The sequence below is a fragment of the Gobio gobio genome, assembly GCF_949357685.1.
Source record: "Gobio gobio genome assembly, chromosome: 7".
NCBI classification, from domain to species: Eukaryota; Metazoa; Chordata; class Actinopteri; order Cypriniformes; family Gobionidae; genus Gobio; species Gobio gobio.
Genome location: NC_137103.1, coordinates 35,283,073 through 35,308,423, shown reverse-complemented (window position 1 = coordinate 35,308,423; position 25,351 = coordinate 35,283,073). Strand labels below are relative to the sequence as shown.

The 25,351-nt window shown below is 38.0% G+C and overlaps 3 protein-coding genes across 3 annotated transcripts in view; 2 read left to right on the top strand and 1 right to left on the bottom strand.

The window, feature by feature from the left end:
- Positions 1–1,624: 1,624 nt before the first annotated feature.
- Positions 1,625–3,992, top strand: crygs2 (crystallin, gamma S2; the record flags this gene model as incomplete). The annotated part of the gene is made up of 3 exons (XM_079820699.1): positions 1,625–1,633; positions 2,684–2,926; positions 3,720–3,992. 3 exons carry the CDS (start codon positions 1,625–1,627, stop codon positions 3,990–3,992), a joined length of 525 nt encoding a protein of 174 aa, XP_079676825.1.
- On the bottom strand, positions 3,336–11,363 carry lcmt2 (leucine carboxyl methyltransferase 2). The gene is made up of 14 exons (XM_079821751.1): positions 11,237–11,363; positions 10,789–10,913; positions 10,635–10,716; positions 10,362–10,551; positions 10,066–10,222; positions 9,655–9,844; positions 8,468–8,575; positions 8,271–8,358; positions 7,945–8,181; positions 7,245–7,466; positions 7,075–7,172; positions 5,930–6,117; positions 5,132–5,267; positions 3,336–4,262 (listed from the first exon to the last, which is right to left on the bottom strand). Exons 1-14 carry the CDS (start codon positions 11,276–11,278, stop codon positions 4,089–4,091), a joined length of 2,037 nt encoding a protein of 678 aa, XP_079677877.1. The 5' UTR covers positions 11,279–11,363; the 3' UTR covers positions 3,336–4,088.
- A 300-nt stretch (positions 11,364–11,663) lies between these two features.
- Positions 11,664–25,351, top strand: part of gtf2e1 (general transcription factor IIE, polypeptide 1, alpha) — a 28,496-nt gene continuing 14,808 nt past the window's right edge. Inside the window, exons 1-2 of the mRNA XM_079821464.1 lie at positions 11,664–11,735; positions 12,592–13,204. Coding sequence (XP_079677590.1) covers positions 12,757–13,204 — 448 coding nt within the window. The 5' untranslated portion in view covers positions 11,664–11,735; positions 12,592–12,756. The remainder of the gene's footprint in view (positions 11,736–12,591; positions 13,205–25,351) is intronic.

Sequence of the window (25,351 nt, the reverse complement as noted above, 5' to 3'; positions counted from 1 at the left end):
GATCTAATTTGACCTTACTCTCCGGAAGTAATGGTGGAGCTCAGAGACTATCGCGTTCCTCTGTTAAGAGGTAAAATAATAGCATAAATACTGCTCGGTTTCTCGCAGAAACTGATCGTTTCGCTAGATAAGACCCTTATTCATCGTTATTCAATACCCTTATTCATCGTCTGGTATCATTTAAAGCCCTTTGAAGCTGCACTGAAACTGTCATTTGGACCTTGAACCGTTTGGGTCCCAGTCCATTATATGGAGAAAAACCCTGGACTGTTTTCATCCAAAACCTTAATTTCTTTTCGACTGCAGAAAGAAAGACATGGACATATTGGATGACATGGGGGTGAGTAAATTATCAGCAAAAGTTTATTTAAAAGTGAACTAATCCTTTAATAAAGGCCTTCTGAAGCAAATCGATGCGTTTGTGTAAGAAAAATATCCATATTTAAAAATGTATTTCATTTTTTTCTATGGCTCTGCATCAGCCGGCCCTGCGCCATCACTTCTGGCGATTAAGGTCAAAATACATGCAAAATACCGACGCAATCATAGATATATACATAGATTCCTCATCAGTGCCTGTGCGGATCGGTCGAATGAGGCGCGGCAATATTTTGACCTTATTCGCCGGAAGTTATGGTTATGGCGCTGGGAATACTAGATGACATTCGTCTGATAAGAGGTAAAAAAACCAACATAAATACTGTTCGGTTTCTCGCAGAAACAAAGACACCTACATCTTGGATGCCCTGGAGGTAAGCAGATAAACATACAAATTTCGTTTTTTGGGTTAACTATCCCTTTAAGCAAGCACAATGTAACAACGGTTTTAGTATTTATGGCATTTACATTTCAAAAGAGCTGATCACAGTGCTCAAAATGTTTTGAGTTTGATGACTCCGTATTACTCTCTGCGTTACATTATAAATGGCTGCACACTTCAGAATCTTACCAAATACAACTGGGTGGTGTTCACAACTTTATCATGAATACTGAGTATTTATACATTTTACTCATCACACATAATGCTTGTTGGTTATTTTGTTGTAGGGAAGTGTGCATATTCTGATACAGTGTGTGTTTACCATAGGTTAATTTATTAAAACAATATTTCACTGTAGATTTGTCATTTAAAACCTAAATGATCACTGCGTGTTCATGAGTCTAGATGCAAACCACTCCAGATTTAGTTTAGTTAGTTGTGGTGGCTGTGCTGTTGAAAAGAGCTGAGCCAGGGTAATGGGTGCCATTCAGCATGGCATGAAAATCCAATGAGTCTGGGCTCTTTATTTGGCAGTGCTCTTGGCATCAGGTGCTGGCCAGTGTGCTGCATTTGTTGTGGTTCAGGTTGGTCCAGTTGTGGGATGCAGTGGTGTTCCAGGGTGAATGAATACCCGTGCCAGGCTAGTCATTATCCTTTAATCCCCATTTGCTTTTCTGGAAAAAACCCTGAATAGTGCTAGAATCACTGACTCGATTTTTGGATCTCATTTTCATGACAAAGTGAATATCTGGCCCTCCCCTCCACCTCATTTTGACGTTGGGAGCTGCATATTTAAACAGCCCCATAAACATTCACTCTGGACTTCAGACGACTTCCCCGACAAGCGTTAAAACAATATTCAAGATGGGCAGGGTGAGTAGGAAATCACTTGAATTTAATGGAAAAGAGGCTGAAATATAGCATAATTAAATAATATTTATTTATTTAGAATGTCACCTTTTTTGTGCATTTATTAAAAAAAATTCTCAGCCTTAATGGCAGATTTTAAGTTGTGCAGCACATTTATGGATATGCTATATAAGGATATGATAGTTCCATTAAATTTCTACATTCACAAAATATATATTATATATTCATTAATAAAAGTACCTAGCAAATAGTGATGCTGCTATATTGTTAATACCTCATGACATCATCAGGAATTCAAATGTGTAATTTTTTCTACTTGAATGTGATGCCTAAATGATGACACTGACTTTTAAAACTATTTTGATAGGAAATCCCCTTGTCTTGGTTTGCAGTCAGTTAGGTTTAACTAGGTTACGTTTATGAAACTGCCTACATTTTTTAAATTGTTTTATTCTTTAGTAAAGTTTTTTATAACAGCTTTCATTTTCTTTAATTACAGACCATTTTGAATTAGTTAAATTCTAAGATGATTGTTGGTGGTTTTAGATGGGTAATATTGGTTTGTTGCTGGCACACCAGATTATTAGTTGGTTAAACTTGTTGCAAGGTAGACCAGCTGATCAATACTATAACATATTTTAATATAGATATCTTGAATATTCTCCAGAGCACATCAGTGGATACCAGAAATTGGGTAAACAAGATGTAATATTGGGTGTACATTGCCACAGACAAGGCTTTAGCTAGTCCTAGACTAAAATGCATGTTTGAGTTGTTTTAACTGAAAGAAACTTGTACTGATATATCTTAAAATATGTCAGTGCTATTGTTTTTTTTCTAGCACATGTTCATAAAAGTTCCTTATAAGTCCAAATTTAACTAATGCCTAATCCTACCCTAAACCCTGTTTGTGAAACCGGGCCTGCATGTTAGGCAACCAGCCAAAACCAGTATGAACATGGCCAAAAACATAAACATAACCATTTTTAAAGGATGCAAGGTTGGCTGTTCAAGTACAACAATACCCTTCAACATCATCTTAATGTCTCTCAGATTGTGTTTTTTGAAGACAAGAACTTTCAGGGCCGCCGTTACGAGTGTGACAGCGACTGCTCCGACTTCCATACCTACCTTAGTCGCTGCAACTCTATTCGTGTGGATAGCGGTGCCTGGGTGGTTTACGAGCGGCCCAACTACACGGGTAACCGGTATCTGCTAACCAGGGGGGAGTATCCTGAGTACCTGGGCTGGGTGGGCCTCAATGACTGTCTCAGTTCCTGCAAGATTATCCGCTTTGTAAGTTCAACTAATACTGCATCCAGCAGTGTGCATTACTGACATTAAGCTTTTTCAAATACTTAAAGCGTTTATACAGAGTGGGACAGATATGATGCTGTTTTTAAACTGGGCATGATAATCAAGCCGTTTCACAATGCTGTGTTAGAATTTATTTCAATTTACTGGGTTAAAGCACAATAAAGCCATGGGACAGTGGCTACGAGTAGTGGAAGGTCATACATAGATAGACCTTTTCTGACTGCTACGTCCTGTTATCTAATTAGGCCACAAGGCTTTTGCCAATAGATCAATTTCCCAATGGCCTGCTGTATTTGATTACATTTTTGTTAAAAGACCACACTTGTATGTGTAACGTAAGCAAACGTTAGGCTTGTTTTAATCAATGGACCACACACAGGACTAAATTACATTTCAGGTCAATATAATTGTCTTTAATTTAGTTTGTTTTGACATTACAGGCCATCTTCTCCAACACAACTCCATATAAAAAAGCTGAATCCATAAAATAGCAGAACAGTTTCTGCCACGAAGGCCTGTATGAATATCTCATAGGCATAAACACTATAAAATATTTGAATATATATATATTAAATTCTCCATAGCAAATCAGTGGATACTAAAGAAAGGTCAGATTAGGCAAACAAAATAAAATGTACGTTCATCTACAAAACCTGCTTATGAAGGTCTTCAAGTTTTATATGTTGTTTATTGACATTCACAAAACTGGTGTAATTTATCCTAACCCCAACCCTTGTACACAAATATTCCCAAACCCACCTAACCCATGCAGACGAGTGGAATGCAGTACAAGGTTCAGCTGTACGACAAGCCCGACTTCACTGGCCAGGCCATAGAGTCCATTGAAGACTGTCCATCTGTGGTGGAGAGGTTCCGTCTGAGAGAGGTCAATTCCTGCAAAGTTCTGGACGGTTACTGGATCTTCTACGAGCATCCCAACTATCGTGGCCACCAGTACTTCCTGGAGAAGGGCAACTACCGCAAACCAGTGGACTGGGGTGCAGTCTGTCCCACCATACAGTCTTTCCGTCGCTTCACGGAGTGATGTTCCTATGTCACAATACTTCGGCTATTTGGCTGTGACACAAATCGGTTCCGGCTAAAATAAAGTTTGGCTGGAGACCCACTAATTGTGTTCTGACTATTTTGAATAGTAAAGTATTGGTCTTAGATCCAGAGTTACAGGGTGGAGATTGAGGTGAGTTCCAAATGAGAAACAGTTTCCTCCTCCACCAATGAGCACAATCTCAGTCCCCTCCGAGTCCAGCAGCTCCGAGCAGAATGAATGCAGCATAAGAGGCCAAGGCACAGACGACTGAAATATAAAACAAGAAACATTGATAAATCATGACATATATTTATGGAGGTTAATGAAAATCGCTATGCATTTTAAAACTATGGGTTTCCCAATGTGTATTAGTTTATTTAAAAAAAAAGGAAAACTGGGGATCATTAAAATTACTTTTAAATTAATTAGTCAGCTACAGGAATTACAACAATACAATATTTATGTCTTCAGGTGGCTTACATACAAGTAAAAATCCAGACATATTTTCTGACTTTAAGAATTGAATGATCTCCTTGACTTTTCTAGGCCTGGAAATCACACATTTAAAATTCCCTATTATTTCCAGGTTTTCCATGACCACGGAGACCCTTTATAAAACCGCAATGACAGCAGTTTATTTTTAATTTAATTTATTCATATGAATTAATCAAACAATTCATTCATCAAGTAATATAGTTCATAAGTCTAAAGGCCTGATAACCATAAAGATTTAAAAATCGTGAATCGTAAAAAGTCCACACAACAATTATAAAGATGATGACACAGAGCAACAATATGGTTGAGATCACTTTCAGAGCATTTTCCTTCCAGCTGATGAATGATAAAATCATTCAACAGCCAATCAAAATTCATCCAGCTTGAAAACATGCGAACACAACTGCAGCTCAATCTTAGAATAAACAATGCTATTGTCTATTGGTGTGGATAACATAGCAACATCCTGCATTATAACAAAATTTGTGCATATGTGTTCAATCAGTAGAGAACAATCAGAATTTAGTCGAAAATATCTGTTTTATTATGCCTATTGAGTGGCTCATCCAATTACATTTTAGAGCCCAAATTGTCCATTTTATTATAAGCCATTAACCACCGCTAGAGAGAGAGTAACTTACGGTTTCCAGCTGGATCTCCACACAACCCCCAGTGTTCAGATCTATTACAGCAACTCCTGGTACTCCATCAGCCTGAAGCCAAACTCCACCAACTACAACCAACTTCTCATTAATTACATGTGCTGAGTGGGAATATCTGAAAGTAGAGGCCAAGACTGTGATTTCGATCAGAGAAGTGGCATATATCATTCTTATGACACATTCTTTACATTTCTCAAACCCCAAAAAGGTGTCTTAGTCTGGACAGCAACAAAAAAAAGCACTAATTGAGTTTGCTACAAATAAATACCAAGTTCTGGTATGAAACACTAGATGGCGCAGACTGATCCTTAACTCATTCGGTAGCGATCGCATCGTCATCTACATAGCACAGCTGATTGGTTGCTATTGCATCAGCGGCCAATGAGCTGCGGCTCAACTTTCAAACAAACACCGGTAGTGTTGCTATTAGCAGTGTGATTTCAAAAACCCTCCACCTTCCACAGCTCCACCTCTATAAATCTGTTACGGGGGTTATTTCATGTATGTTACATGTGCTGCAGAAGCGGCATGTCTTACATGCTCACAGCAATGTCTGTAAATGTATTGGCAGTAGCAAGTCTTTTTACTTGCTCTGCAGCAGTGTAGCAGATCTATTTCACCAAGAACAAATACATTAACATTGCCATATCCATTACAGAACTTTGGGAAGTACATTTTAAACATTAAAAAAAAATCTGGGAGTGAATTTGGTCTTCCTAGGAATGCATAAGAATAATTATATATTGAAAGAAAGAAAGAAAGAAAAAAAGAAAGAACCTGGGCACTGGAGGTGGATGTAAATTCTTTGTCTCCCAGCAGAAACCTGATGATGTGGGTCTCAGGTAAAAAGCATCACCAAGAGGTCTTCCTCCTTTCCCTAAACCTCCAAACATTACAAGCCCCCCTCCATAGGGACAAGCTGAATGGGAATGACGGGCTTCCGGTGCGGTCCCAACAACTGTAATCTAATTGAAACACACAAAAGATTCTCTAACAATCACCCTGCAGACGTGAAGGCTATTTCAAAACATAGGCAGGAATATTATGCTGCTGCTATTACAAGATAACTTAGCTAAAATATAGGCAGGGAATTTACACTACCATTCAAAGTTTTGAGGTAAGTTTTTTTTAAAGAAAGAAATTAATAATTTTCAGCAAAGATGCATTAAACTGGACAAAGGTGACAGTAAAGACATCTGTAATGTTTCAAAAGATTTCTGCTTCAAATAAATTATCTTTTGGACAGCAATTTTGTTCTTCTTATTCGTCAAAGAATCATGACAAAAATGATCATGGTTTCCAACAGAATTTTAAGCAGCACAACGGTTAAACATTGATAATAATAAGAAATGTTTCTTGATCACAAATTCAGCATATTTTATGTATATAAGAATAATTTGAAGGATGTGTGACATTGAAGATGAGTTAAGGCTGCTGAAAAAAATATTAAAATAGAATTACTGGTTAATTACTGAGGTGAGGAATTACTGGATAATAACTGGTTTTACTGTATTTTTGATCAAATAAATGTATACTTAGTGAGCATAAGACTTAAATTAAGATTAATAAATTAGATTATTATTTCTTTCTTTCTTTATGCCATGTCAGCAACAAGGCTATTTTCATGGTGAGAACAGAATAAACAACATAATTCATACCTTTATCGTAATTCAAACATTTAACATTCAAACATAAAAACACCAGTACCCTTTCACAGATGGGGCAATCCCTGTATGCACTGCTCAGTAAAAAATGTAATGAATGGAATAAAGTGTTGACAATTTTCAACACTACAAAGTACTGCTAATATTACAATTACAAATGTACAATTTCACCCAATTGTGTTATTTATTGTTTTGCTTAGTGTATTGTGAACACCAGACTCATCGTCCAATTGTATGTATGTTTTCATTAATACATGCCTCAGTCCAGTGCTTGTCCTCCAAACACAGGAAATGTGCGTCACCTAGAACCGGATCCTTCTCTGTACGTCCTCCAAACACGAATAGAAATGTCTTATCTGGAATGATACGATAATAAGAAGTTAATTTTTTGCTCCTTACAATGCAAATGAAAAACTAAATAAACTCACCATTATAGCATATTAAGTTCGATGTGTGTCTCCATCGTGGCTTTGGACCAGTGCCGGTACAAACCATGTTCTTAAATGACAGCTGTACAGCACTTTGCTGATCACTGAGGTCAAAGGTCACCCACACAATGCTGCCTGTTGGATTGAGTGGAGAAGTTCTGCCGCCAAAGAGGACCACTCCACCACCAGGGATAGAAGTCAACGTCTGATAAAGACTCACCACTAAGGAGAGGAAATATGAAACAAAGATATGCGTACATACATACATACATACTACACCAGACTGTTATAAATTGAACATGCTTTTCGAACCTTACAGATTTCCATATGTATTAATAAACCTCACAATGTATTAATAAAAGCAACTAGAAACTACTATAAATATGTCCAGTGCTATCCGCATAAATACAGTGCACTCACATAAAGCGATACATACTATATAGCAAAGCTAATATCAACTGTTTGATTGTTTGTATCATCATCACCATATGTAAACCATCCTGTTCCCCAGCTATAAACTGCTATATCTGTCCAATAAGGTATTATAAACATTAACATTGTGAATTTCTGTAAAGCTACTTTGAAACACAATGTGTTTATGAAAAGCACTATACAAATAAAATTGACTTGACCTGACAAAATGAGTTGTTTACTAATCTGCAAAACAAACAGTTTGTTTAAGAAAACCATTAGCACTCACCTCTGTCTCCATGAGCCTCCACACAGGCACATTTCCAGCCACTCTGCTCTTTGATCAGAACCCTTGCTACGGTGTCTCTTCCGCTTCTCCCATAGCCTCCGGTGAGAAGGATGTTTCCAGGGGCCAGTACGGCAGAGGCCATACCGACAGCTTCTATACACGGAGACCCACACATGGGCTGAATGACCAGAGGAGGACGCTCAGCCCATTGAGGAGTCATGTTTGGGATGGAGGGCACTAAAAGTGAAAAGAACACATGCATCTCTGCTTCACAACACCTCCCCTAGTGATACAAATAATAATAATAATATCTCACCAATACTTACACTTCGGTAGCATTAGAAGGGCTTGGTCAGTTACAGAGCCGTTGGAGGCTGAAAGGATGAAGTAATGAGAACATTTCTGGTGCCATTCCTGATATTATGAAGATAAACACAGGTCTGGGATTAGGCATTTGATCAGATTCAGTGGTCATATTGGGATCATTCAAAAGTCTTTGCTGGAAATGGGTCCGTTTCCTCACCTCAAACTCATCAAAAGGCTCCAGTCCCTCGACTCTCTGCCTCTCATCTTCAGGAAGAAGGTCAAAGTAGAACTGGTTCATATCCAGACAAACACATTTTTCCCAGCCCTGTGGCGAATAAAGATCAGTTACTTGTCTTACTGAAAATCAAGTGTGATATACCCACACTACTGTTTAAAAGTTGGTCAGATTTTTTCATGTTTTTGAAATAAAGGTGTCCTTGTTACAGTGTATTTATACATTTAAGTACTGAGTAATATTAACAACATACTTACTATAGAGTTATGGTTAGGATTAGGCTGTGTTTTAGGGTTAGTTGCATGTAATTATGCATAATTTACTGTTATTACTATAGTAACTACATGTAGCATGTAACAAGGACACTGTAAAATAAATTGTTATTGAAGTCTTTTATGCTCACCAAGGCTGCATTTATTTGATCAAAAATACACTAAAAACAGCAATATTGTGATTACAATTTAATTTAAAATATCTTAATAAATAAATATCTCTAATAAAAAAGTAACTTATTCATCTGATAGAAAAGCTGAATTTTCAGCAGCCATTACTCCAGTATTCAGTGTCAAACGATGCCTCAGAAATTATTCTAATATGCAGATTTGCTGCTCTAGAAACATTTCTTATTATTATTAATATTTCTGGGGAATTCCTTGATGAATGGAAAGATTTAAACAGCATTTATTTGGAAATATAATTGTTTTAGAATATTAAAAATGTGTTTACTATTTAAAATAGATTTGTTTATATATTAAAACATTTATTTAATTTTATTTTTGATCAATTTAGCGCATCTTTGCTGAATAAAAATATTAATTGAATTATTAATTTTAAAAAAACACTGACACCTATCTTTTTTAACAGTAGTGTATGTAGGATCTATCTTTCTTTGTATCTCTTCAACCAATACAACCTTTAAAATAAACAAAAGCTAATTAAAATAATTTCATTTTTGTTTACAAAATGTATTTAAAAATATCTATAAAGTTATTATATACAGTGAGCCAGTCATTATCATAAAATACACCTGATACTTCAGGTCAGGTCTTACTCACTCTGAAGATGTTTATGCTAAATAATAACTGGTGATATTATCCTGCTTATTACATGGCTAGATATTAAAATACATAAATAAATAAATCGGCATGGAACATTAATTTGAGGTATACCTTCTGTTTGAATCTCTGTGTCTGAGCAACAGCGTTTGGATATTGTTTGAGAGCATGTATGGTAGAGTTGAGCTTCAGGAAGTGGTTCTGCATGACCCTGCCAAATGGGTCATCTGGGTGGATCTGTTCATACATCACAAACATAGACTGTGGGAGAAGTTTGGCAGTCCAGCCAATCACAGCATCTGACCTATAGAAAATCACCAAAATAAAGACAACTGCAAGTTAAAAATGCGCCAACCAGTTTGCGCAAAAGTTAATATGGCCTTTTTTTTTAAACAGGTAGATTACAAAAAAAATATAAGGAAACTATTAGAGAGACAGAAAAGCATTGAGATCAGGACATGTTGCAGTTGGGACTCGAACCTGCATCTACGGAATTGTTGCACTACGTTGAATTCACATCCTCACCATTGTGTTTCCATATAAGTCAGCACCACCTCTGACAAGACGAGTGTGGGAGCGTCCCACTGCAGCCCAGCTCCGCTTAGAGCTGCCTCCACCTTCTGCTCCTTCCTCACATCCACACCAATCAGATTATAATGACCACTTCTGATGAACACATCATCTACACATGGGCAAGAAACAAGTCCTAACTAAACTTGAGTTGCAGAAGTTCACTTGGAAGATTTGCTCATATCTCTATGATAACACAGTTTATATGCAAGTGGTTGTATGTTTTGTTATGAATACAGTGAATGTCCTACTAGTCTGCTGATTTGAGACAGTCTCCCAATCTGGCAATGCATCCTTCAGACAAGCATTGCTATTGATCAAGTCAGCCTTGCGTCGGGCAACTTCTGGAAAGTCAACCTCAAAAACCGTGACACCTCCAAGGGAACCCTCGGCATGCAGCCGGAAAAAAAGGGAGTCAAACCCTGCTCCTAGTGACAGAATCTGAGATTAAGAGAATGATATGATCAAGGCATTCTTTTTTCCACAGGTACACATACACACAAAACAAAGATATTTCATCCCACCTGTCTCCTCGAGCAGGATTTTGTAGCATGGAAAAACTGTTTCATACAATGATCCACTGCTTTCCAGCGCACATAATAACCTCTGGAAAAGAACACATCTATTGTATGAGAATATTATCACTGAAAGAGCAATAACTGTCTCCTAAACATTTACCTATTAATCAGTGGAGCTCTTCTTGACACCTTGCACACAAAATGCTTGAGGAAGTCATCGTGGAAGTAGCCCTGTGCCGCTGCTGACACCTTACTGACCACACTGCTGTCATTGGTCCCCTGCACCTGAGAATAAAGTCATAGAATAAATTGAATAAAGAAAATAGAATGAAGTCATGGGAGTTTGGAGCAATAATGACAGGATTGTCCTTTTTGGGTGATAATATATATCTTTAAGTTCATAAAAGTCTTTTATTTATTTTTTTTATTACATACTTCAAGGCACTATAGTAACGTTACATGACCAAAAAACATGACATGCCATTTTATTGGCATTTTTTGTTAGTGGTATAACATTTTCATTGCCATATTTGACCTTTAAAGTTCACGGATCTGAGCTGATCATGTTTAAATGAAACCCAGCGAAATATAAACACCGGCAAACTCACAGCAGAATCTTTTCCTTGGTCTCTTTTGCTGTGTATTGGCATCTCTCTGAACACACGTGGAAGTCTCACCGTGGAAACAACAAGGAAGCTCCACAGCGGAAGGGGGTGCGCGTAACAAAAGTGTTTCAAATGTAACCTCACATAATGCAAAATAATTTCAAGTCAAATATATAAACCTGTATAGTTTGCATGCATTCCCCTGGTCGGTATACTAAACAGTGGTAACGTTACTGAGACGTATTTAACACATATCTGTTCTTGTTTTTTATTTCAATGTATTTATGAAAATATTTTTCAAGATCAAATTTCAACATTTACTTGACATATTTAACACATTAAATTATTTCAATAATTAATACATAATAATAACATTTTATGCAATTGTTATAAAATATTTTTGTCTCTGGACTTTTCAGCAACATCCCCTGCGTCATTTCCGTTGACCGTTAGCATGATGTTAAACTAAACAAACTTGTTCTGTTCTAAACAGGAGGAAAATGTAAGGTTTGAGCAGGTTTTTTCACTGTCGTTCAGCTTTTTATGTTATTTGTTTTACTGTAGGTATAAATATAATGGCATATCTCCATATGCTGAGTCCCGATATTCTAATATTAAACTGTAAGTTAGTGAGCTAACTTACACTGTCAGATTGTTTTAGTTAGATTCAGTATTTATTTTATACATTCACTTATTATGCACTTGTAGATAACGTTAAATCTGTGACTAACAAATAATAACTGTCTCTTCTTTCTTAAACTAAGTTACAGTGGCTGAAACTGGGTAAAGATTTGAATCTTAAAATGAGCTCCCTTACATTTGTATATAAGCTATCTTTTAACATGATTCACTGTTGTTATATGAAAACGCAGCTAAAACCAGCTTCTGATTGTTTTAATGGTTTCTAGCTTGGCCAAACTGGTAATTTATGGTTTTTGGCTTTCTGTATTGTTAGTCAGACGATCATCTTGGTGCAGCATGGCATGTTGGACCAGCAACAAACGAACGGTCTCCCAGACTTGAATATTACCGTATTAATAAATCAGTAATTTATTGCATTAATGATGTAATTGTTACAGAATAAAATGTGCTTATGAATTCATAGCTGTCTTGAGGTTACATGAAAATAAAAAGTAAGCATTAATATTTTTTTTCTGACAAATAATTAAAAAAATATCTAGGCTAGAAGCTATTTATCAGATTTGTGGCTGGGCAAGTTAATATCTGTAAAGTGTCAGTTTTTGCAACCATTTTCTCTAACAATAAGACTGTTGACATTTGGATGCAATTATACACTTTTTGCATCATATGTGTATAGCTGATCTCTCTTTTTTTCCCTGTTCTTCCACTTTCAACAGACCTTCCTCCACCTGGCATCCACCTGATCACTGTCTCGCATACCAGCAGAGCTGACCCTTCCTATGATAATCCACTCCCGTTATTCCTAAGTACGCATTCTTTGTCTTGAAATACCTCCACCTCTCCTGCTTTTGCTGTCTCTCCATCATTCCCTCCCCTCCATCATGACTGAGCCAGAGCTTCTCACAGAGGTCCCTGCCTCTCTTAAACGTCTGGCGAAGCAAGTTGTCCGGGGTTTCTACGGCATTGAGCACGCTCTTGCGCTGGACGTGCTGATCAGACATCCTTGTGTACGGGAAGAGGACATGCTGGAGCTCCTCAAGTTCGACCGCAAGCAGCTGCGCTCAGTTTTGAACACTCTCAAGGCAGACAAGTTTGTCAAATGCCGTATGCGCGTGGAGACGGCGCCTGACGGCAAGACAACGAGGCACAATTACTACTTCATTAACTACCGGCTGCTGGTTAATGTGGTGAAGTACAAGCTGGACCACATGCGCAGACGCATTGAGACGGATGAACGGGACTCAACCAACAGAGCCTCCTTCCGCTGCCCCTGCTGCACGAACACGTTCACTGACCTTGAGGCCAATCAGCTGTTTGACCCCATGACTGGTGAGTATAAGAGGGAAACTGTGGGACAGAGTTGGGAAGTGGGAAATTAGCAGAACTATTGTATTTATTTCTGCTTTTCCTGTTGCTTGAATGTTGTAAACATGCATGCCGAAGCTGTCCTTCAGTGATGAGAAGACTTAATTAATTTGACATTATGGTGGGAGTTTATGATGGTACATAGCTATACGGTATAGGAAAAGATAGTTATATTAGTAGGCAGAACTGTGTTACTTTTTTTGCATATATTAGTACCATTCTAAAGTTTGGGTTCAGTACGATACATTTTTTAAAGAAATTAATGTTTTTTATTTAAGGACAAATTATGTTAGAGCCATCAAAAGTGCCAGTAAAGACATTTTTAATGTTTTTTAAGAGATTTATGTTTTAAATAACTGCTGTTATTTTAACAGTCTTCTATTCATCACAAAATCCCCTAAAAAATGTAATGGTTTCCACAAAGATATTAAAGGGATAGTTCACCCAAAAATGAAAATTATCCCATGATGTACTCGCCCTCAAGCCATCATAGGTGTATATGACATTCTTCTTTCAGACGAATACAATCTGAGTTATATAAAAAAAAATGTAAAATGTCCTGGCTCTTCCAAGCTTTATAATGGCATTGAATGGCAGCCCAAAATTTGAAGCTCAAAAAAGTGCATCCATCCATTATATAAGTAATCAACACGGCTCCGGGGGGTTAATAAAGGCCTTCTGAAGTGAATCGATGGGTTTGTATAGGAAAAATATCCATATTTAAAGGTCCCATGGCATGGCATTTTTCTATTATTTTATAGTGTTTCCTGAGGTGTACTTATATTGTTAGTATGATTTTTACATCATAAAATGTCATAATGTAGAAATAAAAGGCATTTTTTCTATACTGCTGTTTGCCCTGTGGCTGACTGCCCTGCTCCAAGAGGCGTGTCTGCTGTGAGACTTCAGGAAAAACGCCCACTGTTGTGATTGGCTGACATCTTTGCATTTTAAATGAGCGGAGGGGGCGTGGTTTAACGAGGCACGAGCAGGCACGAGTCTGCCAGAGACAGATGGACCTGTGTTCACTTCACATCAGTTCTCTCAGCATGTCTCAGTTCAGGGTGAACTGTTGTAGTTACTAGAATATACTTCAGGTTATTAGTTTATTTCTAGTCAGAGGGGCTGTCACTCATGTCAGAAAGTTAGTAAATTATGGATCAGCGCTGACTCAAGACGCGAACCGTTTAGAACGATTCAGTCCGATTTGGTGAACTGGTTCGGTTCACTAAAAAGAACCGATTCAAAAGAATGATTCGTTCGCGAACAGGACATCACGGAGACGGAGCGATTGCTAACAAAGTTATTTATAGTAACTACTGAGTTATGAGAGCGTTGTCTGTCAGCGCGAGTTTATTGTGTTTGTATCTGAGAGTTCTGAATAAACACGAGTCCCAGTCACACCGAGTCCTCTTCATCATTATTCTACCAACTTTGTAACACATGCAATGTACCATTACAGCGAGATGAACGAGTTAGTAAGTTTGATTAAAGCATTATTTCTAGATATGTTCCAATCGTATGAATAGCGTCAGTGATGCGCATTGAGTAACTTACACAGCGCAAACAAAGACACAACAGCAGTAATCGAATGTAATCCAGTTTATTGTGGGGAAAGCTGGCTAGCCCAGATACCCTCACGCTTACCCCCCTTCTGCTTAATCTCACGCCGCGTTTGGTGCCTCCGCTGTGGGCCAGATGCAGTACTGGGGGTCGGGGATGTTGAAGGCCGAGCTTCGGCGTGTGTGAGGTTTATCTCTAAAGATGTTACTGCTGATGTTAAACAGAAAAGACTGTATGCACATTTTAGAACAGATAGACGCGACGAGGACGTACAAAACACTGACTCACAAGATAGAAAACACGAAAACACCGTTCTGTCGGGAGAGAGAGAAGCCGCAGCGTGTGCACGAATAATAAATAATTAGCTACACATCAGAAATCAATGATCACAGATCAGAAGGAACTGAAGAAAGACTTCTGTTTTCATTTGTACATCCAAACACTGAGAAACTGCCAGTTCACTCGTTCACAAGTAACGTTAATGATCTCGAGTGTTTGCATGGGCGTGCCAGATTCTCTGGGCGGGGGAAAGGGAGGAAACCGTTCCTGCTTGGACGTCAAACCAGGAGGCTTCAGGATTGGCTAGTCTGGCCTGTCATTTTCTCAAAGGCAGAGAGAGACAGCCAGAACTCGGGTTTACACCGATCAACATTTCTATCCACTTGGGGACAATATTCAGGCTAGGGGAACTCATATTAATGTTGAAATACCTCATAAAATGAAAATTTCATGCCATGGGACCTTTAACATGTTATAAAGAAAAAATCTAGCTTCCAGTGGACTGCCTTCTGTAGTGAACTTACGGAAAAAGTGTAACTGGCGCAACAGCGTCATCAGACGTAATGTAAGCATTTTGAACTAAGAGAGGCGCTACACTTTCTTCGTAAGTTTAATACGGAAGGCAGTCCGCTGGAAGCTAGATATTTTACTTTATAACGTGTTAAATACAGATATTTTTCTTTAAAAAAAACATCGATTCGCTTCAGAAGGCTTTTATTCAGCTGAAAATTCAGCTTTGCCACCAAATTAATAAATAGATTTTCAAATTTATATTTGAAATTCTAATATTTCACAATATTAGCATTTTTACAGCATTTTTGATGCAAAAGAGTTGGGGTGTGATGAGATCTCGTTTCTCATCGAGGTGAAAAGCTGTCTCATGTCATAATGTCATGAGTGTGAGGGTGAAGTTAGAATAGAATAGGCCTACACTACGTTTACATTACGCATCCACTCTAGTTTTGCTTTTTATATAAATAAAAACGATTTAATTCAGGCGGATAACAGTCGCTTCAATTCCATCAGCTCACCCAACACGAGCTGTTTGAGTCTTGCGCGCAGCACTGATCACGTGACGAGAAGAAATTGAGCGTGTTATGAGTGTGTTAGTGAAGCGCTCGCATTGTACGAGTGTGTGCTACATGTTTGTGGACTCGACCGTGGTGAGTTTATATTTTAAAATGCACATTCAGCACCACCACTCCCTATTCCCAGAGTACGCTCGATCGTGAAATTCAATGTGAAAGTAAACGCGAGCGCACATTCAAACACAATTTCAATACGTTATCGCTGTTTGAAAGCGGCTCCTTGAGGCACGCGAATATCTCCCAATATAAAAGCTATCCCGTTGTAACCATCTCTTAGCTCTGTATCATGCTTGAAGATAAATTTGGTCTCTATTTGCACTTTGAATATTGAGTACTTTGATTATGGTTATTGTTTGCACTTAATCAGTGGCGGCTGGTCAATAGAGGGCGCTGGGGCGCCGCCCGCATCAAAATTCCAGAAATATACATGTATACAAAAATGATATAAAAGTGAAATAAAAATAAAATAGTTTACTCATACGATGTGCTGGCTGTTAGTAAGAGCCTCAGCATTTAATAAAAACTGGCTTTGATGGGTTAACTATTTTATATGTTCTTCAATATGTTTCATGCGGTTTCATGGGCGAGGGACGCCGGACAAATGGATGTCTATCTGAGTCCAAAAATATACGGGCAGCATGTGACCTGAAGCTGGTCTCTATTTGATTTCTTAAAGATCCTCCTCCGGACGCAGGTCGCTGCATCCCTGGCGAATCAGAATTGGATGCGTGTTATTTTGTCCAATCTGATTGGTTCTCGTCACCTGTCATTCAACTTTACACTCTTGGCCACTAAAGCGAAAGTGCGCGGGCAACGTCACTCCGACTCCGCCAAAACCTTGTTAGGAGGATGATCACTTTCGTAGAGATGGCAGCAGTTAAACCAAATTCTTTCACAAGGCGTTCGTTGGAAGAAAAAAAATGATAAAGGATCCCGAACTGGACCAACGCGATTTACAAATCCAGCAGCAGGCCCGTGACAGAGGATGAAGCTGCACTCTGAGCTTCACGCGCTTGTTATGAGAAACGTAGGTGGCTGGCTGGATGTGTTGTTAGCGATGCCCTTTCCAGCAATGCTTTCCCTGTCTTTTATTTCAAATGGTCGGTACTGAAGTTTTGTTGACAAGAACAGGGGTAAGAGACCTCAAATATCTGACTGAAAAATGCAAACGTCATGACACTACTGAGATGACACTGAGAAATTTGCTGGCCAGAAAGAAAGGAGAACAAAATGTATGTTCAAGTAGTCAACATGCTTTTTTATTCTTTTGTTTTTCCTTTCCTCATTCAATTATATGTGGGAAATGTATGTGTAAAAAGATAAAAGTGAAGACACTGTTTTCTCTTTAATGCATGAATTTAGTCAACATGCATCTTGATACTGCCCCCCCCCCCCTCGCGGGGACCCATTTCTGTGGGTTTCTATCAAATCTCAAACTGATGGGACCAGATTGTGATACCTGTTGTAGAATAGGCTATTCCAGGACGACACAAGTTTTTAATACTAGAAGATCCACCAACATGTTCTGTCAAAAATCTTAATCATTTAAGCATGTTTTATTAGATTGTGTTGGTGTTAACCCTGTGAGAAATTTGTATTCAGTTAACTCTTCTGAAGACATTTCTAACAAAGCTGAACCAAAATAAGTTATAGTTTTTAGCAAAAATACATTTTAAAAACCTGTTATAGTTTTATCTTACATTTTTTCTCGCAAATAAAATAGCCACAAAAGCTGGCATGGTGTTAAAAACTAACAAACAAACTGCATTTTTGATCAAATAAATGCAGCCTTGGTGAGCATATATACACACACACACACACACACACACACACACACACACACACACACACACACACACACACACACACACAACACACAACACACAACACACAACACACAACACACAACACACAACACACAACACACACACACACACACACACACACAACACACACAACACACACTGCCCAGTCAAAAAAAGTCACTGTTTGGATTTAAATAGGCAACTGCTTAAAAGTTTGCTGTTTCTGTTTCTAGCATGTTATTTTTGGCAACCTGTTCCCAAAGACACATCTTGGCCATATTCCAGGATGACAAGATTCATCAGGCTCAAATTGTGAAAGAATGGCTGGGAGGGAGCATGAATAATCATTGTCACACTCACACAAGAATTGGCACCTCTGAGTCCAGACTTTAAATTCATTGAAAGTCTTTCGGATATGCTGGACTTTCCAGAGTGCTTGACTTTTGCATTGTCAATACAAGATCTTGACCAAAAATGTATCCACCTCTTGATGGAAATAGTAACATTTATCTTGCCAAACAAATAACATGCTAGAAACATAATAATCACTGCAATAATGTTCTAAGCATAGACTCTTAAGCATTTGCCTATTTAAATCCAAACAGCAATTTATTTATTTATAATTTTCATGGAGAAAAAAATATTGTATGTTGTTGTAGGTGATGGGAAAGTGAGCAATGTGGAGTTAGTGTAAAAGTCATTATTGTACAACAACAACAACAACAACAACAAATGCTCTCCAATCAAGATGTGTATTACTTGCGCTCACTTGAGTTTTCATGTAGACAATAAAGATTATTATTAGCTTATAATGGGTGTTTTAATTGCACATTTTAAGTGTGGTTTTGTAAGAAGAATCCTTCTTGAATATCTTAATACCTAGCTAATCTCAAATGTGTGGGTTTGTGTAAGAGACTCTAAACCCACGTACATTAGGAATTGAAATGATGTTTCTAATATAGGTCTGTGTTTGATCTCTGATATCTTTTTGCCCACTTACGTGGTATTATTCCCTTAAAGCTGCAGTCTGTAACTTTTTGCGCTCTAGCGGTTAATAAACAGAACTGCATACGTCTTGCGGAAGAACATTTTGTGTCTCTGTTTATGTCTATGGCGACTGGCGAGTCACGCAGGGACTGTGCTCGTCTCCTCCAGCGGTTCCTACCAGTCTGGCCTGAAATAGCCCCAATATAAACACTTATTATAAGTGTACCATAATGATTCAGGGTAAGACAAAAGCACGGTTTAGAAAATGGATTCATGTTGTACATTCTCATTATATCATTTTTGTAAATCTTGAACACAAAAAAAGTTACGGACAGCAGCTTTAATACATGCTTAATTCAGTTAAGACGCTCGATCCACACTGTGGCAGAACTGTATGCAGACACATGATGGCAGCAGAGGTCAAAAGTTATAATGCATTCAACACACTTGAATGAATCTCACTTGGAGACTGATGCTGAATTGCATCAGTTCGTAGACAGTAATAACAGACAGAAAAGAAAATGAGACTATTTTCATAGGTTTAAAAATAAACAGGCTGTAATCTCGTAGAGGCGGCTGCGAGGATTAGCACACCGCATTGACATCATCATCATGCCTTTCTGCTTCTGTGCCTAGTGTTTTACAATTCTGACTTCAACAGCTGCTGATTTATGTACTTAGTGAAGTACACACACACAAGTACTGCTCTTGACGTGACTTGTGTTATAATGGTTTCAGAGATGGAGTATTTGGGAAGCTAAGTGCACTGCTAGTCGTCCCTGTTTAAGCTTTTATTATGGACTGAACCCAGCAAAACCAAAGTCTGCGTTTGGTGTGTGTGTGTGTTTATTGAGGTCCATTCCAGCAGTCTTGAGTATAATCGATAAAACCCGTCTTTGTGTTCAGAAGGGAAATATATGAGAAGAGATTCTGAAGCACTGAACAGACTCAACACCACTGAACACTAAAGACTCGTCAGCAGGGTTTCAATAACATCTGACATACAGGGACTTGCCTTCATGCTCTTCAAATGCATCTTTTTTTAATGCACATGAAGTGTGTGCGTGCGTGTGTGTACATTTATAAAACCATTAAAAACCATGAAAAGAGATTTTTGAGCAGTGTCTGTAGGGAGTTGACTCAGAATACTTAGTCCCAATGAAAAATTGTGGTTTCATCAATTAAAGGAATATTCTGGGTTAATTTTAAACCTCAGTGTATATAAACAAACAGGAAATGTAATAATGGGCTTACAATGGAAGCCTGGCAGACAAGAAAACCAGAGGGCTTTAACAGAAATCTGCAGCAATTATTAAGAAATATTCAAGCAATTCTTAAGTAATAAAATGTGTGTAATAGGAGTTAAAGCTGTAAATTGTCTTTTAAGAGACTGCTTTTTGTATATGTAGAAATTTCTGGTTTATGTGGTTATGTTGCAACGTATCCCCAGCATTATGTGGTTGTTAAAATGTATTTTTCTGGTATCCGCAGTCCACACGCAGTTGTCAAGCAGAAGTAACTAGGTTTACTTTATTAGCTGGTCATTTTCAGTTTAACGTGCACTAAAATTATTCTATATTTTTAATTATTACGTATTTTGTGCCACGAATAGGAGTCCCGAGGAATTGAACAAACGGAACACTGTTTCCTTCAGTATTATTCAGCGCAATTACTGAATCTTCAGCCCGATCAGTGTAGTCCAATTTTGACAAACGGTGATTCCTAAATGAATTACTCTTGAGTTAATTTTTTCAGTGAATCAAAACCATACTGTGCAACCAGTACAGTTTGACTCCTGAACCAATGATTTCTATGAGCTGATAATTTTCAGTGTCAACCATACAAAGCAAAATGTTTCATCTGATTCCCAAATAAATGAGTACATGTATTGGTTGGCCACTACTCTGCTTGCTATTAGGCCTGTCGCGATTTGTATCGACTGCGTCGACGCTGTTAATTAGTCGATGTCAATGTTTTTAGTCGACTCGGTAAGTTGGGTACGATATGACATTGTATTAGTACCGGTACTTTGACAGCACTCTAATAAGAGCAGTATTTCTTAATGTGCGTCGATGTGTGACAGCAGGAGTGAGGACGTGTGTGAGATCTGCTTCCACTGTTCACAAAACAATGGAAGCAGAAAAGTGCGGCGCGGCCGGGACGTGCTCGCGCGCGCTGCCGGACAGACCTCGCACACGCCTCAGACAGATCGCGACGCCAGTATCGCGGATTATTGGGTTTGAATGGTAAAGAAAAAAAAAAAAGTAAAAGTGCACGTCCTGGCGAGTAATTGGGTAAACGCAGTCGGATTTGTCTTTTAGTGGACGTACGTATACAGAGTTGAATGAGAAATCGGGTGTTACAATGAATTTGGTCCGTGCAGCTCTTAAAGGGCCGGACCTAATATTCTGCGTGAAGCAGGGCAGGAACATGCTGGCCAAGGGAGTTTAGTTGTTTTTTTAAACCTAAAACAATGAATAGTAAGTTCTGTCATATTATTCAATTACTTTTACTGTTTTTTACTGTTTCAAGGACTTGTTTACATTAATACTTTTTTATAGTACACTACTGAAGGCCAACTTTGCAAGTTAAATTAAATGTTTTTAAGTAAAATTGTTGAAAATGATTGTGATAAATTAGTCGATAGATTAATTGATTAATCAATAAATTATTCGATAGATTAATCGATATAAAAATAGTCGTTAGTGGCAGCCATACAGATGATGTACAAAGAACATTTTACCCTTAATATTCCTTTAACTATGAAATTTATATTTCTCTTCTGTCTCTCTCATCATTCCTTTCATGTGCGAGCTCTACCTGCATTTGTACTGTATATATGTCATTGCATGGGGGATATGAAAAGTGTCTTGTACCCGATAGACAGGAGGAGCTCCTGTATAGGAAGCATGCGTTTCAGAGAGTGATGGACACATGAGAGGAAAGAACAGCAGCGTTTCCCCTACAATGTATTCACAGCGGCGGCGCTTTCAGCGCCACTGCAAAATCTTCACATGATCAGTAATATCACATTCACTTACACACTGTACAAGAGAGAGAGATTGACGATGGCCAGAGAACTAAACAAAAATGTAGTTTGCTTACACCTACACAATATCACTGGGCTGTGATATTAATCTTATTTTATTTTCGCTTCCAAGTATTATAAAAAGAAGATATGAGGTAAAACTATTATAAACTATGCTCGCGCATCGTCTAGCACAACTTCCTTCCCTTCAGCGCGCGCTGTCATTTCTCCCCAACAAACATGCATTTAACGTCAGATTCAGCACAATCTGTGATTGTTGTCAAATGCACTCTCCACTTTGGCTAAATTGCAGAACGTGTTTGATGAAAATGAAAAGCACAATAATCCGCGCAATAGACGCTATTTCCAAGTTCAAGGCGGGTGTGTGTGTGTGTGTGTGTGTGTGTGTGTACGTACGCTGCGAAACGGACCGATTTGCACACGTGCTTTGTTTGCGCGACTAAACCATCAAATACACAAAAAATAGCCTATATCTCAAAATGACAGGCTTGGAGAGTATTCACTTAAACACAGTTTAGCTTAAATGGGCGTAAATAGTTGGGAGAAATTAATGGGAGAATGATATTAGATCTGCGTCTTAAAGGGGCAGCATCTAATAAACCTGGTGACGATTGAGCCAATGTGAATCAAACAACAAAAAGCAAAGAGAAAATTACTTGCAGCTCTTGTATGATATGTGATGGCCTTACTTTTTTTTTTTTTTACCTTTTTATTAATCATATATATATATATATATATATATATATATATATATATATATATATATATATATATATATATATATATAATATAAAATTTGATTAATAAAAAGGTAAAAAAAACAACATCATGTAATACAATTTCACAATATGTTTTTTTGTGGTATTTTTGATTAAATAAATGCAGGCTTGATAAGCATGAGACTTTTTGCAAAAACATAAAATAGTATCCAAATACTTTTTTATTTTTATATATTGCCCCTTTCTTACATTTGAGCCCTTGCCCCTTTTTGCACATCCCTGCAGGTTATTGAAGTAAAATAGGCTATAAGCTAGTCACTTTTTAAACTAATAAAAAGCTTAATTTGGATTTTAATGTTCAAAATGTCTATTTCTATCCACAAAACTTGCCAGAAATCATGGTTTAAGGTTTTTTTTTTTTTTTTTATTCCGGAGGTGCATGCCCCCGGACCCCCTGACGCGCGGCTTGGTAACAGCACCGCTGCTGGAAAAAATTCTAGGGGAAACACAGATTACAGGAATAAGAGAGAGAGAGTTGGAGGGCTGAGAGCAGTGCCAGAGGTAAGTGATGAGTGTTAGAGGAATAGAAAGGCAGGTAAAGACCGCATGGCACGTGTTCACCCTCACCTCTGCTGAAAGCAAACTGGCAGTCAGGGAGGCAAAGCTGTTGCTAGAATACACATCAGGAGGATTGGCGAGGATAGAGCAGAAGAACGGAACGGCCAAATGATAGCACCTTACCCTGTGTAGACCTTGCCATTATACACATACTTGTTTCCCATGTTCTCTCCTGGACAAGTATACCTGAAAGGATTTTATAAACATGAGTTTCATGATACACAGTATTGTTTCTCCTCCGAGTGGGCTTAAATGTGGATGTTTTGGAATGGCTGTTCACCCTGCGCTGCTGCTTTTTTATGCTTAGGTGGCTTAGTTGCGTCTTAGAACACGAGAGTGTATTGATCTGATTGGTCAAGTGCATCCAGGTCCCCCCTCGTTGAGCAAAACAAATTGATCTATGAAAATCTCTTTGATTGGTGAGGTGTTAGGGGAGATAAGGAAATCTGACAGGGTCAGTCTTGCACATTAATAAGTCACTCGATGATCCTATCTCGGCATGTCTTCACTCGCTCTCATTTCTGTTATCTCCCTGTAGTCTGTCTTCCTTCTGAGTCGCACGTGTGCATGTAGCAGGGCTTCGCTGTAACCACCCAATTTTCAGATTAGAGGTTAAACGATATGGATATTTCAATTTCTGATTAGTATTATGTTTGGCATCTATTTCATGCTATCAATAATCAGTAAAAGCACAAAGCAGGTGGATCCTCTCATGTCCAGCCTGGAAGTCATTTAAATATTGTTTCTTTAGTTCTGAAGTGTATGTTGGTCAATGGAAGGAGACCAGGAAATTAAAAGATGCACTTCACAACATGGAGATCTTTTTCAGTGAGCACTTTATTTAAAAATGCATGTTATACAATTTGAACCTAATACAGATTATTTAGTTTATTTAGAATTATTGAAACTACAAAATCGCATAATTTAATTTGAAGTTGTTAAAGGTGCACTGTGTGACTTTTCCGTCCGCTAGAGGTCGACCTATTCAAAACAAAGGCGTAGATTGATGACGCCACGTTTGAGCGCAGAACCTTGGAACATGTGTCTCCACCTCACAGCCGGTGGAAAAGAATCGGGATAGGACTCATGTTCATGGATGTGATTATTAACGTTACTGTAGTATGAAGCAGAGCAGGACCGAGTGTTGTGGAGCTGAGAAAGGCCGCTGGAGCGATTGTTAATAAGATGAAGGCAACACGCGCCTTCATCGAGCAGTGGGACTTTTATTATGACACAGTCGCCGGCACCACTTCCGCTTTTCTGGGCATGAGTATGAGGTAACGCAGCTGTGTTTATCATATTAGATACATCTGAGTGTGTTGAAAATTATGTTATGACGTTACTCTGTGCATTTGCTCTGTGGCTGCTATGACACTTGTTGCACACTGGAGTAAGAGTAAAGCGTTTCTGCAAAATAAAACCGGAAACCGAGGGTAACGCAGATATGTCATCGACAGGCGACTCCCTCACACGTCCCGGTTCCTTGGTTGAAATAGCAATTTTCTCACCATTTACAAATAGTTGGAAAAATTTGGGATATTGTAAGTACTCAATAGAACAAAATATATTACACTGGCCTAGTGGTTTTTGGATATTTTACTGAAAATTTTTACATAGTGCAGCTTTAACATTCTTTTATTCAGCAAAGATGCATTGAAATGAGTAAAAGGGACACTTTGATTTTAAATAAATGCGTTTTTTTTTTTTTTTTTTTTTTACAATTATGTTCATCAAATAATCCTGAAAAAAATAATGTTTTTTTACAAAAATTTTAAGCAGCATATGTTTCAGCATTGATAAGAGGGTTGTTTTTTAAACACCAAATCAGGGACCTGAGTCACAAAACGATCTTAAGAATACTATTCTTCATAACTGCCAATGTTTTCTTATTTTCTAACTTAAGAAAAAAAGATAATAATATTTTGTATTCCCAAAAACTAGAATATAAAACTTAATAATTAATATTCTCAAAAAGAATATTCTTAACAATTTTCGTAAATAAC

Bases quoted from the DNA above. Each gene is read 5' to 3' on its own strand.
- lcmt2 (XM_079821751.1), bottom strand. From the start codon at position 11,278: ATGCCAATACACAGCAAAAGAGACCAAGGAAAAGATTCTGCT. The intron at 8,359-8,467 runs GTGAGGAAACGG...TCATAATATCAG, and splicing joins AGCCTTTTGATGAGTTTGAG to GAATGGCACCAGAAATGTTC. The intron at 5,268-5,929 runs GTTCTTTCTTTT...CTCTACTTTCAG, and splicing joins CATCCACCTCCAGTGCCCAG to ATATTCCCACTCAGCACATG.